The sequence below is a fragment of the Styela clava genome, chromosome 5 (assembly GCF_964204865.1).
Source record: "Styela clava chromosome 5, kaStyClav1.hap1.2, whole genome shotgun sequence".
Taxonomy (NCBI): Eukaryota; Metazoa; Chordata; class Ascidiacea; order Stolidobranchia; family Styelidae; genus Styela; species Styela clava.
Genome location: NC_135254.1, coordinates 6,849,899 through 6,868,655, shown reverse-complemented (window position 1 = coordinate 6,868,655; position 18,757 = coordinate 6,849,899). Strand labels below are relative to the sequence as shown.

At 36.7% G+C, this 18,757-nt stretch overlaps 2 protein-coding genes across 2 annotated transcripts in view; one reads left to right on the top strand and one right to left on the bottom strand.

Annotated features, from left to right (window-relative positions):
* The window catches only part of LOC120345044 (choline transporter-like protein 2), a 30,052-nt gene extending 19,608 nt beyond the window's left edge, over positions 1-10,444 (top strand). Inside the window, exons 17-19 of the mRNA XM_039414420.2 lie at positions 6,044-6,159; positions 7,375-7,459; positions 8,954-10,444. Of these exons, the coding sequence (XP_039270354.2) occupies positions 6,044-6,159; positions 7,375-7,459; positions 8,954-9,090 (338 nt within the window). The 3' untranslated portion in view covers positions 9,091-10,444. The remainder of the gene's footprint in view (positions 1-6,043; positions 6,160-7,374; positions 7,460-8,953) is intronic.
* Positions 10,445-11,943: 1,499 nt separating this feature from the next.
* Positions 11,944-16,539, bottom strand: LOC120344383 (uncharacterized). The gene is made up of 2 exons (XM_039413582.2): positions 16,227-16,539; positions 11,944-15,590 (listed from the first exon to the last, which is right to left on the bottom strand). The coding sequence occupies exon 2, from the start codon at positions 15,544-15,546 to the stop codon at positions 13,309-13,311; it is 2,238 nt and encodes a 745-aa protein (XP_039269516.2). The 5' UTR covers positions 15,547-15,590; positions 16,227-16,539; the 3' UTR covers positions 11,944-13,308.
* Positions 16,540-18,757: the final 2,218 nt, after the last annotated feature.

Sequence of the window (18,757 nt, the reverse complement as noted above, 5' to 3'; positions counted from 1 at the left end):
AGTTTGTAAAGTTTAGAAACCAACAAACAGAAAATAACTAACCTAAAACACAATTAAAATTCAGTCGGCAATAAATTCGTCGCCAAGAGGATGCCATACAAAACAAAAAAGATTTGGTCGCGAGAGTTACGTGAGATGACTGCCGTTGTTTTTTAATTAAGCAGAATGTAAAAAAATTTATAATTAGTAAACGGGAGTTACAACGCCCTTTACACGTCGTGTGTATTAAACTTCCCTGGTAGGTACTTTGGTAAGTACTATTATTATTGTACCTATACACCTGTTGGAGTATTTCGGACAATTTCGAATTTAAAATAAATGAAAACCAGACATATAATAAAGACGCAAAAGTAAAATGAACATTTATTGAAAAAGTTATTATTTAGGAAAAACAACATGATCGTACAATTCCACCAAAACCTCGATGTTCGCAAGTGAGATGATAAATAAATACTTCCCTGTATTCGATCAATTAACTTTAGCGTATCGTTGTTCTGCCAACAAACAGCCGGGTGCAAAATATTTCCGTCCTGTGATATGCTCACAAATATTCTCGATATTAATATCATACCCTCGCGTATGTACTTTCTATTAGCTCTTTAGTGATCCCTTCCATCCTTTGCCAAGTCATGTTTCGAATATGTGAACATTTTATTCGACCATACATGGCCGGCGGGATGTTAAAATTGTAAACAAGAGAGAGGTAAAATCAATGGCGAATTTCGTTATAACGGCTCGTTTACGAATTGTTGCGCCTGTTATCGTCGAAAATGATTACATTTGTTGTATTTTGAGGCATTTAAGCAGTAATAATTAGGGCATGACATCATCAAAATCGTCAAGTGAGATCTTGAAATTGCAAATTCCGTAAATAAAATTGCGAATTATTCGGTAACGAATCCAGCTTTAATGACCGTCGGGGTATTGTTTTGTTGAAAATTATTATTAATGTGAGAGCGCCAAAAACATACAGTCTATACCGATGCGACTGCAAGTTATATGGTCGCAATTGGTGTGGCGCGTTTATTAATAGTGTAAAATAAATTAAATAAATATCAATTATAACCAAGCCTGTCAGCGTGTTTATTTTCTGTGGGCAGGAATCGTAAAATACCATCTTGAGACAAATTCACTTCTATTATAAAATCTTAATTTTCAGTTATTATCGTTATACAAATAACGTGTGGCAACTTTTTAATTTATCGTCGACCAAAAAACCGCCCCACACTCGTCCAAACGTGTGTCGAGCTTGAACGACAGGAACAGATTCATCGACGACCTTAATTAGGGAAAATATGTATTTTATTGGGAATGCAAAATAAATGTAACAAAACGCATTTTTTGTAATATAACTTTGTATTTTCGGAAACGGGTTGCCGTGAAAGGTAAAATTTGATCTAAATTAATCGCAAAAATGTTTTATTTTAAATGTAACAAAACACATTTTGCGATATAACCTTGTATGTTCGGAAACGGGTGTCGTGAAAAGCAAAATATGATCTAAATTAATCGCAAAAATGTTTTATTTTAAATGTAACAAAACACATTTTTCGAGATACAACTGTATTTTCGGATACCGGGTGTCATGGAGAGTAAAATGTGACCGAATTCACGGTAAATAATGTTTCATTCCAAATGTATCATAACGCATTTTTTTGCGATATAACTTTGTATTTTCGAAAACGGGGCGTCACGAAAATTAATAATCTAATGTTTTATCTATCGTCTAACTAACGTCTGGAACACATCATTTTCGGGGAGAACTCTAGCCGCCGAAACGTCATTTAATTTAAAATAGAGAATGTTTCACGCATTTCAAAACGGAAAATCACCAGTAAGTGGACAGGGATTCAACCCTCCGGATTCAGTATTCGATATCCCCGGTGTCAGAACTTTCTGAAGAATGGAACAAAGAACCCGTCAAACCGCCGCGGAAGAAGGGGAGTATTTTTTGCACTAATAATTAGGGCGTGACAATATCAAAATCGTCAAGAAACTGGTGAATTTTCAAATTCCATAAATAGAATTGTGAATTGCTCGATAACATTTTAGCTATAATTATCGCCGGGGTATTGTTTTGTTGAAAACACGTTGAAACTTGAGGGAATTAGTTACAATTAGCGCCTGACCTCTATTAGGCACTCGAGCAGTCGAAAAAAAAAGCACTCGAGCCCAATCTTTTTAGCATTAAGTCGCATACGAAAAATATCCTGTAAAAGAAGTGCTGTTCATTAACGTCATCTCGTCTTATGACCACGCAGAAATGCCTTTATAGCCGAATTATTCAATCACTATTTCAAATCAACATTCTGGATTGGCACAATTTCAGATTTGCGAAGTTTATCACCATAGAAATACATGAGAAAGTTAATTATCGTCTTAATAAATATCTGCATCACGGTATGGACAATAATATTACCATTCGCATAAAATTGGGACGGTAAATTTACAAATCTTGATAGGTAATATTAAAGCCAGCGCAAATGTTAATTTGAGTCCTCAATGTCTTCAACAGCTGTTGCCGATGTGAACGAACGGGTAAACCCGAAATATAAAACTTCGATGTCCGCGACCCACAAGAATTCATATTTGTAAAAAAGAGAGGGCGGGAATATAGATTACCCAAAACCTGGATATCCCCGCCAAAACGATCGGTGACAAAAACAATTAGCGATTACAACGGAATTAACCAGTAAAAAGGCCTTGTTGCCGATTTTTTAATGTTTCCACCATGTTTATTCGGTACTCCTTAAAAATATTCGATTTAAAAAACATTGAAACATATCAATGAGAAATAGTTGTGTAAATATCGCAAAATTCCGGAAAATGCCACGTCCTTTCAACATTGTGATTACAATAAAATGGCACTTAATGGTATTTTGTGAATTTGTTGATTTTGCAAATCTGTGACATGCTGCTAAAAGTTTCGTCTGATTTGAAAATCGTGCAGTTTGGTCACAATTCATCCAAAGTGACTATAACAGGTTACTAACACTTTTATAGTCATTTTGAATTCATCGATATCATTGATAGTCACATGACCACTCTCGTTCAAAGAAACGCCCACGCCCCGGGAGCGTTTTTTGCGGGAGAAGCGGAATCGGTGTGCTTGTACAATAATCATACTATAAACAAGAATTTTGCTGTTAATGCAAAAGCTTTATCTCCTATGTCTGCATCTCATAGGTTAGAATTCCGGTAAATATCGTTATGATATGCAGAATTGAGTTACAAAAGTACCAGTATGTTACTTATTTGTCAACTTAATACTCGAAAATATTTGTTAACTTTGAATTTTTATTCCATTCAAAATCGGAAAAAAGTGTTATTTCTCTTCAAAATCGGAAAAAAGTGCTATTTCGCAGTCCCTAAAAAAAGTTGCGAAAGTGCTTCGCAATTTTCGCAAAAAAGTGCGCTAATAGTGAACACTGCTTGCCATAATAGATAATGGGTAATATATAATGGGTATCTACAGTACAGTACGATAATGGCAAATAAATATTCTCCCATGCAGCGGGAATGTCAAACGCATGCTGAGCTGTCGCATGTGCGTGTGCTTGCACGAAATCGAGCGCTTGCACGAATGTCAAACGCACGCTGAGCTGTCGCATGTGCTTGCACGAAATCGTCCTGCATTGGAATGTGCATGCGCGAGCGCACGCACGTTTCAGATGTTTAAAACCACATTTTCAATACCGCATTTCTCAGACCTCGTGTATAACGCGCAGCATTGATTTTTGCCTAAAATTCAGTTCAAAATTTTGCGCGTTATAATCGAATAAATACGGTATGTACATTCACTTGTCTGAAACCTTTGGAAAGAGAATGCTAGTAATAACACATAGATAAAAGTCCCTGAACAGCTATTTAATACTGTCTTGAACCTTTTTAAAGTTGATGTTATCAAGTTTGTTGTAGATTTTAGTACACAATGAGTATCTGTGTACTTTCTGAAATTGAAAACTTGACTTCTACATTGCCTTTAAGACTTTTATCTATTGCAATTAATCTTATCGAAAGTGCCACTGTACATTTATGTTAAATCATGAATATTGCAAAATATAAGAACCCATAATAAGTCCAATTAAAACGCAAAATAAAAAATGCGATATTCTGAGGGGTTAAATATCACTTCGTGGTGAATACCTATTTGAATTTGGGACTGTGGGATGTAAATGGGATTTGTCATGTACTTTCTATATAAAGAATATATTGAAAAATACATACGCTTCCCTTATGTTGTTGTTACATATAACCACTGATACATAATAAGATATTAATTTTGAAAGGGCCTAAATCTTTTTTTCCAAATCAGTATTGTAATTTTACCTGTAGTTGGTCAATGATATCTGTGTCAATCAATAAATGTTTGACAAATCTGGGTTGCTGGGTGACCAGGAATAAGGCTTTAAACTGACATATTATGTCACATGATGATGCATTATCATTATCACCACTTCACACATTTTTTGTAAATTCACACCGAGTTCCTAAAAATACCGTTGTTAGTTACCAGATATAAGTTTGGAGCCCAAAAAGGTTATTTAATATAGAGGATGTGGATGTTTATGTGTTTTGTCAAAAGTTTGTATCTGGGATTTCCAAAGCGTCCTTGTGATATCCTGTTACCATCTTACTTTTGTTCCAGTGTTACTTTAGTTTGCTCTGCGTAAATTCAAAAACATGGAATGTGAGTTTATTATTAAGGATACAGTTTCAGACATCTGATATGACAGTGAATCCTTTTTGTTCTATAATATAAATTATTTCTCAAGAATCAATTGCAGCCTTTGTTACAAATGATAATTGACAGCTTTGTCAATTGTTGGGCAAATCTATTCTAATAGATGTGTTGTATTTCAAAATTTTAAAAAGCTGAATACACAACCTTCTATATTAATTCATTGGGAGAGAAATTGAATTGCAGAGCACAGATCTTCATCTGTTTACTAGTCCTGGGCTGAGGCTATAATGACAAATAGTCTCCCTAAATACATGAACTTGGATACATGAAACTGTGAGCCAGTGGTCTTAACCTTTTTCAATACATTATTCCCTTTTTAAAACCTATTTTATCACTCTTCACTCCACCTCACTATACTTATAAACTGTTTTTGTTTGTTATTCAACATTTAATAGATAATAGGCTATTGATATTTGCTACTCTCACTCTGACTTTTAAACGGTTTTAAATGTGTGCTTAAAGCCCAAATAAGTATATAGGTCAGGGTGGTCCAAGGTTGACGGCTCTGCGCACCTCAAAATTATTTTCGCATTGTTTGCGGGCCCCAATAGTGCCAAGAATAGGTAACCAGTGCAATACAAAACAAACACTTTTATTGTACAAACATGTAGTTATCAGGCATAGCCATTCTAGGCTAATAGAATCAGCATTCGATTTTTAGTTCTCTATGATGCTTATATTGTTAGCATATATTCCGACCACAAAGCTGGATACCAGATAACAATTTAGACTGCCCAGCACATCATTCAACTTCGCTAGTTTCCCCAGCTAGCCATAACACTATTTAATTCAGTGACATTAGTGATGACAATATGTCAAAAGATTTTTCTGATTAATTTTATAACGAAACAACACAAAATGCGATATTTTGATTACTCTCCAATGTGATGCGGGCCATAGATAATGAAGCGGCAGGCTACATGTGGCCCGCAGGCCTGGGTTTAGACCACCCTCATATAGGTAAAAAAAAGGTAATATTTAACGAAACTAAAAATTCCATCGCAAAACAATTTAATCTTTCTTTGGGGGAAATTTCCTCGCTAGCTGGAAAACCCTGTTGATCAGTGACTGACATCGCTATGATGAGGAATCCGGCAATCTTCTCACCCATAATCATTAATCTGTGTGTGAATTATCAAGAATGTATATAAAAGGAGATATAAAAATGCTTTTTTTTAAAATAATTTTGGGATAATTCTTTGTTCAAGTATTTTTAAATTTTAACCTTTACTATGCTGACGAAATGAAATTTAGCAGAAATTTCTGATTCGATATTAATAAGATTTATCTTTTTGCCAGGCAAACTTATTGTCACTGCAGGACTGGTTGCACTCAGTTGGGCATTCTTTGGCAACAAGATATCTTTTGCATCAGGATATGTACCATCACTCAACTACTACTGGATGCCTATTGTGGTATTTTGATATTGATATGGCTCTTCAGTTTGATGCATCATACTAATCGTTAGTGATGGTGATCGTACATTTGAACCCACGTACATTTGAACCCATGCGTATATCCGCGGGTTCAATCTATATGCAAGTGCTAAAACCCATGGGTTAGGGTTAGTATGGGTTCAAATATCCGTAAAACAAAAAAAATTTCCATATGTGCAATAGTATGCAGGTGCAATTGTCATGGGTTCAAATGTACGTGGGATCAAATGTAATGGAACCGTTAGTGATCACTAGACATATCGGTAATATTGTTAATTACCCTATAGCAGAGTTTCCCAAACCTTTTTTAAGCCCCGAACCCCTATTTGTGAATCTTAGTTTTGAGGGACCCCCATCCTATGTCGTATCAATTCCTATGCCTAACCAACGAGGAAGTAGGTTATAATGTTTTATTCACAACACAAACGGCATTAATGTAATGGATGAAGTTACTGCACAATTTATCGATTCTCAGAGCAATTTTTGATGAGCAAACTCATAGATCCAACTCTAAGTGTCAACCTGTATTTCATCATCATATACGTAAGAGCTGAAAATGCTGCCTCGAACATGTGGGTTGTTCCAAATGGCAAAATAATTTTTAATTGTTTTTTCCAACAGTAATGGATATTCGTCCGCAACGCTCAACAAAAAAGATGCAATGGTTTTTTGATTGAAATCAATCCCTAAAGATCGATCAGACTCTTTTCATATCGTTGCGAACCCCCTGTGCAGTCATCACGGACCCTAGTTTGGGAAACCCTGCCCTATTGGGAGTTACGAGGCGCTCCGAAAATATTATATGTGGGATGGCTGCTTGCTTTCTCGCAGTGTGATTTCTATAATCGCTATTTGGTTACAGCTTCCAGCACTATCCAAGTCAAAGCATCGAGACTATTCCTGCCCTACACGGTTAACTTTTTCGCGCTGTAAATTTTTCTCAACAATAGCATGAAATCCTGTTATTGCCTCTCCTCTTTCCGAGATACTTATGAAGCTTTATTATATCATAAGATTTGGAAACTGAATTTATATTCATATCCTTGTACTGGTAGCCAGACCTCTTACTGACCGCTTGACAGTGCTAAATTTCATCAGATTTTGAAAAATGCCGGGATTTTACCCTTGTTATTAAAAAGTAGTGATTGATGATGATAATCGGTAGATAATTATTATAATCAATCCTTTTTACAGATCATTGGCATTGGAGCTTATATTATTGCGGCAGGCTTCTTCAACACATATGGAATGGCTGTGGACACAATATTTCTATGTTTCTGTAAGTGTCTGATCTTTTAGTCATAGCCAGATCTATGTTTTCTAGCGCTAATGATTTGATTTCTGCGAGACTACCTTATCCTTCTTCAATGCTTTTGTGCTGATGGATTCGTATGAATATAATACAAAGATGCTGTAGCAAGAGTAAAAATAACTGTCCTAAGTGATTCAAGAGTCTTGTTGCACACCAACACAAACATATTTCTGTAGCGTTTCTTCTGACCAAGGTGAAGAATAGTTATGTATGTCTGGAGACGTCTGACCTTTGTCAGATGAAACGTTACAGAAGTATATTTGTGTTAGCGTGCAGCAAAACTCTTGAATCAGCTAAGTAAGTATGTAAAATACACACAGTGATACTTCAGGAATATATTTTACCATATTTGTGGAGTTTTGAACTTTTTATTCGCACCCAGACTTTGAGATATTCGAATAATAAAATTATTTCACTTCAACTACGCCCTGTAGCTCTGTGATTCCCAACATTTTATTACTCGTGGCCCTCTTCCGGAAGATTTTAGCACTCATGGACCCTTGTTCAACATTCCAGTGGTAATTATAGTGTTTTTTTGATTGGTGTATTGCAAATCCCATTAGGTTCAGATCAAATTTCTTGCTCATAATCAAGCAATGAAACTAGGAAAAACAGGGAGTTCATCTTGTCAAAGGAAAAAATAAAATCAGTTTTGCATCTAGCATTTTGACCACCCTCTAACCACGCCGTGGCCCTTTTGGGGGCACATAGGCCACTGGTCAGCTACAATTTGAGCTACATGAGTTTCGGGTAAAAATATCAATTCCGGCTAAGCCTCCAATATCAGAAAAATAAGTGCTACCCCAGATTAAATCCCTAGTTTGTATTGTAAAAGGGAAGTCAAAGGGAATCAAAAATGGCATTCAGCTACTGAACATTTATACTACCAGGGGTCAAAAATTTTGCCCACCTGGACTGTCGGGCCATGTAAGCGTGAAAAGTTACATTTTATGAACAATATTTACAGTGTTACAATAGCAAAAGTGGAAAACAATAAGCCTCATGCTAAAACTAAATTTAATCGCAATTTCAACAAATTCCTTGAACTATTTTTTAGCTAAAACATGAAAACTTGGTTTTTGTTCGGTTGTGGCAGCATCAGGTAGGCCAGATTGACTTACTCAACATGCTGTATTTGGCCGGCGGTCCGCAAATTGCCCCTGTCAGGGATAAGCTATGTGTGGGCTACTGTGGGAGTAGCCAGAAGTTTTCAAAAGGAGGGGGGGTACTGAAATTTTAATTCGCCAAGTTAGATCGGAACGAGCAAGCGGGTCCGGTCGAGCGCCGGAAAGCGTGTGTTTTCATGAGTCTTGAGAGGCTAAAAAGTGTTCAAAGCCACGAATAATTGCTCTGTATGATACTGAATCATACTTTTATTATATTCACATTTCAAAAGGGGGGGTTCGACCCCCAAGACCACCCCTGAGGGCTACACTTAAACCTTTGATTCTTGTGTTACAGTGGAAGACTTAGAAAGGAATGATGGCTCTGAAGAGAAGCCTTACTTCATGAGTAAGAGCCTGATGAAAGTGCTCGGAAAGAAAAATAAAAAACCAAAAGATGAAAAAAAGAAAACAAAAAAAGAAAAGAAAGCTTAGATTGACTAATAATTTTAGAGATGTTTGTTTAGAGAACAAACTTTTTTCCTTTATTTAGAATAATAGTTATGAAACCTTTTTATTTTGTTGTTAAATTGCTCTCAAGCCTTATGTATTACACTCATTTTGGGAAAAGAATAGAATTGAAGATTTTCTGGAATGATTTCTATTTTATTGAAGAAGCCTTTTCTTATTCTGATTGTTAAATATCTATTTTGAATAATCAATGTTTTGAACATTTGAATCTGCTTTTGCATGTGCATTCATCATATCTCGGACCAGAAGCCTATGGATCTTGGATGAATTATGTCGTATAATCAGCGAGTTATTAATTAATTAGTGATGGGACACGCGGTGTCCATATAGTCATGAATCGAAACCGCAGTTTCGACCGATAAGTGTTCGGTCTCCGACCGATATTCTTGTTTTTATCTTGTTCATTCACTGTGATCTACAATTGTTGGACAAATTGGACGATCTATAAGTCAAAAGTCATTGGTGTTTTGATTGGGTTTTTCAAGGCTGGTTTTTTCCTCAAAATCAATATTACATTTTCATATTGCCTTAAGTTTTCTTGTATCACTGTGAATATTCATTTGTTAAGAAAAATGCTTTCAACTGTCGTTTTATCCTTTTCAAAAGGTCCTTAGTGTGTTGGTCACTAGCTATGCACAGATTAGCATAAATCTTTGTTGTGTAGATCTCATTCATGCATTTTTATGAACTGCCAATGGAGTAGGGATAACTCGATTAGATTAAATATTTTGTGAAGGTATTAAGCAATATAGAGCGAAAGTGACTCAATTCGAGTTAGTGCTCCATTTTATTTTGGTTGAATACGTCCTGGTGTTGTCGAGGGTCTTGTAATGATTTGGATATGATGAAGACTCAATTATCAAACAGATGAACGCAAATTTGTTTGGGTTGAGTCAGACTAAATTTAGCAATTGACAACTTATTTCCAATTCTGACTGTCATGGTTAATTATCAACATTTTATTAGACAACCTGAAAAGGGCATCCTTTTTTAAGGCTGACATAGACTTTTCATAGCCAACATAATAGGGCCTCACATAAACAGAAAACCCTAATGAGTTCAAAAACATCTTTTAATTTATTAACATAAATTTCTTCAAACGTCGTAAAATTAGTCGTCCTAAGTATTCTTTTTATATTCTCTTCATCTTTCACCACTGTGCTGAATATATATTTTATGATGCCAGAGTGTATATGTCACTCTTGAGTGGAAAATGCCAGACCTGATTTTTCAAATAGTGTCTTTATTGCTTTATTTTTTTGTGTGACTAGATACTAACAAAAAACACTAGCCTTAGTAATACATTCATTTTATAGTACCAAGGTGCTACATTCTATGTATGATCAGGGAGAGAAAGGATTTTTTCATTTATATTGCAAAAGCAAACAATAAGTTCACAATTATATGGCAAACCTCGAATCTCACCAGTTCAAATCAGAGCTATATAGAGGGTGTCCATAAAGTTCCCTTACAATTTTGTTATGAAGTCCGTTCTCAATATACAGGGTGTCCATAAAGTTCCTTTACAATTTTGTTATGAAGTCCGTTCTCAATAAATCTTAACCAGGTTTGTTGTTTTTTAATCAGTAATTGTTTAGGTATTTTCACTTCATCTTCTAATACATCAGTGAGGGTCAAACACACAACAATCTGTTCAAGACTGTGTAAAGAAGTTAATTAGACCAGGGTTTTCCAAATTGGGGTCCGTGACGACTACCAGGGGGTTCGGAGCGATATTAAGCGTCTGAAATATATACAAAAACGTATATCCACTGCTACATAGACATTTATAAACGAGATAAAAGTCGTAAGTTAACACAATCGAAAATGGTGATTATAACGAGACCTTAATATTGGAAGTGAAAAAGTTGGTTTGGTTGGGAAATTCTGAATTAGACTGTCATCTTACAAAAGATTACAGTTAATTATACTTGCTGTTTTGTGATTAGAGATGTTATTCTTATTTATCTTCATAATACTATCTAATTTAAGCATCCTTGTGGCAACAGCCACATACGGATCCGAAGTAGAAAGTTAACATTAAGCTTGCAGTTAGTAAACAAAACCATCTGTTTTGCCAAATAACTCTGCAATTGAATTGGCTGTTTTAAAACTCTTCCTCAAAGTCATTCATAGCAAATCATGACTAAAATCAGGAGCGTGAGACCTGAGGAAAGTACCATCGTATTCCAATCTTGTGACAAATCTGACCACAGCTCCACAGAATCCAAAACATAGGATAGGATTTACATATTTATCCTGAGGGAGCGGAAAGTGGCTTCTCGTCCATTTACCAGTTCATGACGGGTATGGGATTGGTTAGTTATTTGTTTTCGGAAGCATGGACTTGATGGTGGAGGAAGCCGTGATCGACCAGCAGTTACTGAACTGCCCCAGGACGTTGAGTCCAGCAATCCTCTCGACGACTCTTCATAGTTATCTCTCACAGCATTCTAACTTGCGAACCCACGCAGGTAGGGATTGGTTGACCAGTTAGTTGTTTTCAGATGCATGGACTTGATGGTGGACTAAGCCATAACCGACCAGCTGTTACGCGAACCACCCTACAGTGGCGAGGGATCCAGCAATCCTCTCGCACATTTTTAACCCTGCATGGTATTCGAACCCACAGAATCAGAATGCGCAAGGCCTCTGTCATCCCAGTTGGAAAAATTTTCTCAAATTATTGTAGCTATCTTTGTATGCTTGAAAAGACCAATTTGATTAAAATGATTGAATGGTCCACAGACTCGAAACGGATATACCTTGGAAATCTGATCAAGAACCCCATCCCAGAACCTATGGGCAGAAAAATGATATGTTGAAAATTTATTTTATTAAAAATAATAAGTTGGGACAAAAAATTGATATTTTGAAAATTTTACTTCAAGAAAAAACATGATTGTTGTCATAAATAGGTACATTGCGAACATGAAAAATCATTTGTGTCAGACGCTTCTTCAAAAATGTTCCACATTATTCAAAAACATTTCAAACGCCACAAGGTTAGGAGAGCTGGAAATCAGACAAAACGGTGTTGGGAATTTGCATGAGAAAAAAACACACAGGAGTCCAGATGGAATATATATTAATATTTTGAGAAAATGAAGTCAAAAAAATTTTTTTTCAAGAAACCTGCTCAAAGCACGGTCATTCAGAAATTAGGGAAATTGGTCTCTGAGCGATCTTTTAAGTTTTGTGCTTTATCATCGCCGCCAAAAAACAAAGATTACAAATTAATTAAATAAGTCGAATAATCATAGCACATTGTATTTTTCCATTGAATAATCAAATTCAATCATTTTTTCACCAAACAATAAGTTTGGGGCGCGGTTCGGGAACCACTGGTTTAGAACAAATGAAAAATAAATGTAAGCAATGTGGAATCCCAGATAAAATGTCTCAAAATGAGTGGCTTGAAATATATGATATTATTACACAAACAAAAACTTGATTACGGTAAATACATGACAACAAATTAACAAAATGGTGCACCAGTGATTGAAATAAATACAATGAAGAATTTGAAGAAAATGATTTTTACACCAAAACAACAACACACATAAAATGAGAAATGAGGGTCTTGGCCATGGTTTAGGAACTAGGAAATCAATAAGAGCAAATTCAAAATATTTGGTTCTGTCTCCACGTTTAGACTCTGACATGGCACAATCTGTGTAATTTTTTCGTTTGGATGCGTTTGAGTTTTAATTAGAAATTTCGTAGCCAGAAGTCTGATATTTAGACCCCGAAAAGCTTCGAATACTAAACAAATTTTCAATTCTGAAAAACTTGACTATAAACCTATCAGTGTTCTTTGTCCTACTAATTCAACCTTAACCCGAGTTATAAGAGACTTGAGGAAAATCTCTTCCAGCATAATTGCTAAAGCCAGCGATAGCTAGAGTTGAATACAGTATAAAAAAATAAACGCAAAATTCTCCATCTCTGTAAAATCAAATTTTGAAAGTGTACAAACTTCAAAAAAGTTTTTGCTTTCCTCCTTTTTAATTTTTTCCGCAGTTGGATCTTGAATGAAATCTATGTTTTGATCAGACTAACCAATTCCAATTGCCAAAGTAAACATTATAAGTCAAGTCTAAAATTCTCAAGAAAGTCCTAAATACAGCCAAATTCCATTGGTTCTGACAGCCTCGTGAAAAATATACATGTACTGGGCAATCACTCTGCAGAACTTCTTGGAGGTGGAACAAGTTGTTTTACTCGTTCTACAAGACTGGCAAGTTTCAGCGCTGGTCCAAGTTTCATGTTCATATATTTAACTGCAAGTGAGCTATTAAGCAGTAGAAGTGCTTGTCCATCAATTTCATGCGTTTGAAATAAATGAATGTGGTTTACGAGAGCAGACTCGTTTTCACGGACGTAACTTACGACATCAGAAACTGTCCAGCGTTGGGGGTTTCGAGACATTTTTCTCCTAGGCTCCTCTAGTGGTGACGATTCTCGAATATGTATGTCTATTTTTGTTTCTTTCGGACTTCGAGGTTCTGCAGGTTGTGGTGAAGGTGATTGAAGAGGATTTGTAGTTGAAGATACAGTCTGCGATGAAATTTTCGATAAAATTTCAGAAGTCGTTGAATCAGGCTGCTTTGAGTCTTTTTCTGTGATTTTTTGTTCATCTATTTGCGTTGTTGTGGTAACTTGTGCATTATCAACATCCATGGAATCATTATTACTCCCTTTTGTCTCAGCTTGAGTCGTTTGACATGAGTTTTCTGTTATTTTACTCGAACCGAACTTTCCCAACTTGTTATCTGATGTTACAACCATTTTTGAGCTCCCCATAAGTCTTGAAGGCCAGCCTTCAGTTGCCTTTTTGACAATTTCGTCCCGACTAAAACCGAAAAGTGAAGTCGGTGAAGTATGTTCTAAAAAGGAAGGAGATTGTAACGATAAGCTTTGAGTTGCAAAATTTGTCAAACTAGTTGATGTTTGTGTGCCAAAGCCGAGAATTCGTTTCCTTGGCGAATCGTACACTGATGACATCGAGTGTTTGCGTTTATTCTTCTTCCTTTTTTTCGAGCGAACTAGAAAATGATTTTCATCTCCCGTTGAAGCAAAACGTTTTCGCTCTTTATAAATTTTAGAATCAATTTCACCTAGCTGGTACATTCGTTTATATTTCTTTTTAATCTTTCTCCTCTTTTTCAATCTCTTTTCATGCTTTTCTTTTTTCCTTGCAGAAGAAATTTCAAGACTTTCCGATTCTTTTGAATTTTTGACTTCAACTACTGATTCATCTATATCACTCGTTAAATCATCATTGTTATCTTCTGTTTCTTGGTCCTCCTGCTTTTTCGGTTCAACTCCAGTGGAAGTTTCTGCTTCGTTTTCTGAAGACGAGGATTCTGAAGATTGTTGTGAAGAGACTGAAGAATCACAAGTCTCAGAATCTGCTGATGATTCTGTCACTGAAGAACCTTGAACAGTGGGAATTCTATCATCTCTAATCGCAGGTGATTTGGACGAGACTTCAGCTGTTCTAGTAACCGGCGTTAGTGATCTAGAAACCCTATTCCTGCCTCGTCCTCTTGTACTTTTAACATACGGTGATTCAGATCTTCCTGCCGAATTGCCTTCATTGGAAGTATTCTTTCCAGACCCCTTTTCCGTTTCTGTAATATTACCAGCGCCACTTCTAGTCTGCCGTTTCGATTTGTCAGCAAGTTGTTTTAATCTTTCCTCTACAGCAGGGTTATCTCCCTTATTCCCAGGGTTGGTTAAAGGATGATCATTCTCATAACACCAGCCCACAGGGAACAGGTCCCTACAGGCATAATGACACCAATAGTCCATTGCACCACGCCACCCATCAAAAGAAACAAACACTTGGTCACCTTTTATATCTCCGATTGTCGCAGGGCAAATCAAATCAGGGTTTTTGCGGTCGACAGCTTCAAGTTTCATCCCTAGTTCGAATAAATTTTGGTCTGGAGGTTGTGGTTCAGGCAAAAAGCAGTCTTTTCCTGCTTTTTTACCTTTTTCTCTATTTTTTGCTAAAAAGTTTGACCATGTTGACATATTTCTTGTGTATCCCAGGGGAGGTTGAAGCAATATCCCCTTAGATTCTTGCGTTCCAAGGGGGTAAATATCACCAGAATCCACCAAACGCCAAAAATCGTTACACGCATCTCCTCCATCAAGTCTCAACAGTATTCTAAGTCCCTGTAATGAAACCACGGTGGACAAACAAACAGATGTTGGACTCCTGGGATCTTGTGCTTCTAGTTTATCATAAACTTGGAAATTATTCACCAAAGTCTCACTATGGTTTTGTGCGAAGCATTCCTTCGGTGCTGCAGGCAAGTTACAAATTTGTAAATATTTGTCCCAGTTTAATCCATCTTTGAAAAGATTCACGTTGTCTTTTTTGCTGCCACGCTTTGCTCTATTAGCCATGACTTCAATTTGATATACTTTTAGCTGTTCGAACTAAGTTGCGACTGTTGAGAAAAAAAGAATTATCAAAGATGAAAACCAGTCAATATAGGTGTAGTCTAGAGCAGGGTCACTCGACTATTTTCACAAGTGGGGTCTGATCATTTTAAAAATCATTTTTTAATTACGCAAACAAATCTTCAAATGAATCGTTCAACAAAATACAAGACTAATGCTCAATATCGCGCATTGGTAACGGCACGACATGCAGACATGGCTTTAGTTGTCTAGACTCTAGCTGCAGAGCTGACTTTGCTGAAATATTGTAAAATATTCAAACCCGTACAGCAGTAGAAAATTTGAAAAACAAAGCTTTTCAGGAAATGAAAGAATCTTTAAGACTGAAAATTTAGATTATATTTGGTGGCGATTTTATTCCGAGCAACATTGCTGCATTGAAATAACCACAATGTCCTCAATACAACGATTAATAAGTTGATTTCATGTTTAATAATAAAATTGGTTTTGCAGATTATTTTAATCTTGGCTCTAGATAATAAATATAGATAGATAAATAAATAAGTATACAATCAGCATAATAGGCGATAAAATAATTGATAAAAACAAAATAAATAAAACTGATTATAGAATCGGGAGAGTAAACAAAACCGTAAATCCACAAAAAAGATGCTAATATTTACCACCATGCAGCCATGTATGAAAATCCGTGCAAGTGTGTCTGGGAGCCCGCTAGTTTTTTACGTTCCGTTTCGAATCCTTCAGTTTTGCAGTTGGTACCGGTACCGTACCGGTATACCGTACCGTATGGCAATTAAAGATCGAAATAACGGTATGAAGAGTACCGGTACCGTATGTTAACTAATACAGTACCTGAACTGAGACTCATTAAATTTGAAAGTCTAATATACCGGTACGGTTACCGTACGTTGTTTATTGGTTGTTCTTGTTTCGCCTAGCCTATCTAGCAATTACGCGGTACGGTACTGATACGTGTTAGCCCAAAAACCCAGCAGATAATCTCGCTTGTTCCCACCTATCGATCTCCTCCTCTTTTTTTCCGAGAAGAGTTTAAAATCGATGAAGCCACTAGATGATGCTGTGGAGCAATAAAAATACAAAGCTTATAAAAAGTTACTGGGATAGATGGGATCAATGGCATTGTCATTGATTGGATATGGATGTTTCCCCGAACTTTGACCCCACAAAATTCTCCCTATACTCCCTTCTTTAGTCGGCGAGCCAGGTGTGGAAAAATGAAATCCTCGGCGGGTCGGATTATTACAAATACTACTTTGGTATCCAATTCAACAATAAAACCTAATATAAAATCTAATTTCTAAAATCTATTTATATTTGGAATCTAAATATAACTGATAACAGTAGTGGGGAATGCTTACAACGCTCTCTGCTTTGACCTTATATTGTTTGTTTAACAAGTGTGCTAACGCAATTGTCTGTTCACTAAGGCAATTGTTCCTTTCACCAGCTAGCACTGGCAGTGCGGTGAGTAGAGCAATCGGCAACTTTCAGGAATGATGCGTCGGACCGGACCACATTACAGAGTGTGATTGGATACAGTCAGCGGGCCGGTCGAAATCTCGCCGCGGGCCGGATGTTGCCCATCCCTGCTATGGACCTTTCTCCGAGCATCGACTTCTTCGTTCACTTTGTGACATTGGCCAATCAGCGAGATGCAAAAAGTGACGTAACAATGCTCCCTTTTCGCTCCGCTCAGATACTTTTTTCACTCAGACAGATTTTCAAGCGTGGTCATAAACATTACCTCGTTTTCGCATTTTTGAACTCTATTCGTTAGTTTTCTGTTGTGTTCCGGAAACTTAAATATAAATCAGATACTTCAATGATCACTCTGTCTTCCTAGGAGTTTTTAATTGCAGTAATAAAAAATTAATGTAGAAATAGCTGTGATAGACTAGGCTAAAATTCTTTACCGGTACTTTAAAAAACAGATTGTTGTAGCCTGCGTGATGAATCATAATGATGGTTTGAAAATTTTTTTATATTCATTATGTGAGTGCTTTGGGACTCTGGACGTTTACAAACTAGTTTACATGTTCAAACCCGTCATGTTTATTAAAATAAACAACCACGTGCCGCTTGCAGACAGTAATAGCTAATTTTAAGCTAGTCTTTTCGGAAATACAACTGAATTCCTACAAATAACACGCAAAACTGCAATGATAACGACCATGTTTTAATATCTATCCGAGTGGACAAAATGCCCGAGCGGCTGCAAAAAATTACAATTGTTACGTCATCATTGACTTTTTGCTGATTGGTCATGGTCGCAGGAATAAACAAGGAAAGAGATGTAAACATCAATTACCAAGATTAGAACTTCATTTTTTCCTCGCGGAGAGGGACGTGGCTTCTCCAGAGCGGTTGCCAGTCTATGTCGGTTGTGGAATTAGTTAGCCAGTTATTTGTTTCCAGATTCATGGGCTTAATAGTGTAGGACGCAGTAATCGACCAGCGATTAGGTGACCGACCACCCTACTGCGGCAGGGTGTTCTGCAATCATCTGGCACATAATTTACCTCACATGAAAAGGACGCACGATGCGTCACACCATCGAGCTATTTGTCACGGTAGAAGATGTTGATCAAATCCTGGCGTGCTCGCCATTGTCACAGTAGAAAGATGTTGATCTACCGTGTGTATTGAATCAGAAGACTCAGATTCCGCAAACAGAGAACACAGGAAAGCACATCCGGCCACCAGCGCGGCGACCGGAGAAGAGGCGGGAAGCTCTTTTTCTCACGACTCGATGGTGTTCGGAGTCCCACAGTAACCGGACAGGGATGAAGTATATCCAAACCAAGGGCCCTCGAAAAGCATATAGGCAAATATAAAAGGACAAACTAAATTAAAACACACGGATAATAAAATCCGTGACACTATTTCGGATTCGTACCTATGTGGCCATTGCCACAAGTATATTTGAACGAGATAGTACGTTATCAAAATTACGAACCGACGAACTAGCAAGTTTAAGGCTATTTCTCAGCTTTCGTTAGATCAAAGTCCAACTTCACCCGTCTACCTAACTAAATCTCCAACGTTTGTTCATAACCCATGTTCATGCCCGCCATCTCACTGCTTTTTTCAAATGTGTTTCCAATAATTAGTTTTAAATCGAATATTCTATTTCTTACTCTGTCCTCCGATGATCTTTAGCTTCCCAATATTA

Coding starts and splice junctions, on each gene's coding strand:
- LOC120344383 (XM_039413582.2), bottom strand. CDS start 15,546: ATGGCTAATAGAGCAAAGCGTGGCAGCAAAAAAGACAACGTGAATCTT.